General features: G+C 42.8%; 1 protein-coding gene across 1 annotated transcript in view; it reads left to right on the top strand.

Annotated features, from left to right (window-relative positions):
* The window catches only part of LOC122246920 (sodium-coupled monocarboxylate transporter 1), a 26170-nt gene that overhangs the window by 12726 nt on the left and 10944 nt on the right, over window positions 1-2500 (top strand). The window contains exons 3-5 of the mRNA XM_086533252.1: window positions 408-541; window positions 1419-1607; window positions 2187-2341. Coding sequence (XP_086389378.1) covers window positions 408-541; window positions 1419-1607; window positions 2187-2341 — 478 coding nt within the window. The remainder of the gene's footprint in view (window positions 1-407; window positions 542-1418; window positions 1608-2186; window positions 2342-2500) is intronic.

Genomic DNA, 2500 nt, shown 5'->3' with positions numbered 1-2500 from the left:
TTTATCATCAGTCCCTACGTGTTTCTCTGAAAATCTATCCTTTTCTTAATTACTAATTATTTGTTTTTAATTGTGTTCCATCATCACCAATCTTTAGGTTTTTCTTTGAAAATCTATTCCCTCATCAATCCCTATATATTTCTTTGAAAATCTATTCCCTCATTAATTTCTCTGTTTCTTGAAAAATCTATTCTCTCATCAATCCCTATATATTTCTTTGAAAATCTATTCCCTCATCAATTCTTACATGTTTCTTTGAAAAACTATTTCCTCATGTTTCTTTGAAAATCTATTCCTTCATCAATCCCTATATGTTTCTTTGTCTATCTATTCCCGTATCAATCCTTATCTTCTTCCTTGCAAATCGACATCCTAATCCAACCCCCCCCCCTTTCTTCCTCCTGCAGGCAACTCGGGCGAGACGTACGCCCACGGGATGCAACTCAGCATGTTGCTTGTGGGCGCCCTCACGGGTATCACAGGGGCGGCGCACCTTTTCCTGCCGGTGTTCTATCCGCTCAAGATGACGAGCGTGAATGAGGTGAGGGTTTGGGTGTGGTGAGGGTGTGAGGGGATGTGGTGATGGTGATGAGGGTGATGGTGTTGGTGATGGTGTTGGTGTTGGTAGTAGTAGTGGTATGTCATCATCACATCACATATACGTCAATATCATTATTATTGGTTTTGTTATCATGGTAAAATATTAGCAGTAGCAGTAACTGTAATGATGATGTTGGTAATGAGAATACGAACAATAATGAACAGAACAGTAATGACATTCGTGGCATAATCAAATGCCCTGACAACAACAATGCCAGCACAAATGCCACCAACACCATTCCGCAAAACTAAAACCTCCACACTGTGTTACGAAAAGGACCGTTTCTTCAAAATTCCACATACCCCCTTGTGTTCCTTGCATGTTACTGCAATTGCAAAACTATCTATGAATAAGTTAGTAGTGTTACGATGGACGTAAGCACTGAGAAGGCACGTCAGACGGCACGATGACAAGCAATGTCACGTAAATAAAGGACTGATTAAAATATTGATTGAAACATTTGAGACAACCGTATACTCAGGATACCCTTCCCAGTCGGTTAAGTTTCCGCTTGCTTGGCATCATTGTCCTGGCTTTGGAAACGTAATGTAATGCTTGTTATTCTCAATGTACATCATGTTATTATGATTACAGTCCTAGTTCTTGCCACGTTCAGTAAGGCAAGGCATTGTATGTTATTATCAATATATATCATGTTATGGTTATGACCACAGTTCTTGTTAAGGATACGTTCATTAATATAATATAATGTAACGTAATGTGGTGTAAAGCAACGTAATACATGTCAAGCTCAATATACATCATATTCTGATCGCCATTCCACCCTCTGTTCTCCCCCCCCCTACCCTCCCTCCAGTACATCGAGATGAGGTTCAATTCGCGCCTGCTCAGAATCACAGCCCTGGTTCTCAACACGTTCATCGGCCTCATCTACTCGGGCCTGTGCCTCTTCGCGCCCACGCTGGCACTCGCCTCCGTCACCCCGCTCTCCGTCGACAGCAACATCGTCATCCTCGGCATCGTCTGCACGGTGTATTCCACCATTGTGAGTTGGCGAGTTGCTTTGGGGTGCTGGGTGGGTGAGGGTGCTGCTGCCCGCGCCTCTGCTTGCAGTTCCCTGGGTTGTTGGCATGCTGGTGGATCAATGGAATGTATGGATGTGTATATATATATATATATATATATATATATATATATATATATATATATATATATATGTATATATATATGTATATACATATATATATTATATATATATATATATATATGTATATATATATATATATATATATATATATATATATATATATGTACATATAAATATTATATGTGTATATATATATAAACGTATACATATAAACATTATATATATATATATATATATATATAGAGAGAGAGAGAGAGAGAGAGAGAGAGAGAGAGAGAGAGAGAGAGAGAGAGAGAGAGAAAGAGAGAGAGAGAGAGAGAGAAAGAAAGAAAGAAAAGAAGAAAAATAGAGAGAGTGTGTATGTGTTTGTGCATGCGTGTGTGCTTGCGAGTGCGTCCATGCATGCGTCCATGCATGCCATTTCCCTAACTCCCCGAAGAGCTTTCAACACAGTCCTCTCCTCTCCCCGGGCGGCAGGGCGGGCTGAAGGCGGTGGTGTGGACGGACGTGTTCCAGATGGGCGTGGTGACGATGGGCGTGGTGGCCGTGATCATCGTGGGCTGCCTGGAGGTGGGCGGCTTCCAGCAGGTGTGGGCCATCGCGCAGGCCAACAACCGCACAGAGTTCTTTGAGTGAGTGAATAAGTCTGCCCTTGTGGAGTTTAGGCCGCTAGTGGTCGATTTAGGGGCGTCAGGGAGGGGTCGAGTCTGCCGTGTCCCGAGTCCTTTCCCGTGCCGTGGTCATCGCCCGGAAACGCCCGTCGTGAAGTGCGAAGGAATAGGACGATGACG

The sequence above is a fragment of the Penaeus japonicus genome, unplaced genomic scaffold (genome assembly GCF_977035675.1).
Source record: "Penaeus japonicus unplaced genomic scaffold, GWHDUDI00000001_assembly GWHDUDI00000039, whole genome shotgun sequence".
NCBI classification, from domain to species: domain Eukaryota; kingdom Metazoa; phylum Arthropoda; class Malacostraca; order Decapoda; family Penaeidae; genus Penaeus; species Penaeus japonicus.
Note: the sequence above shows the minus strand (reverse complement) of the source record. Positions and strands in the feature narration are given on the sequence as shown.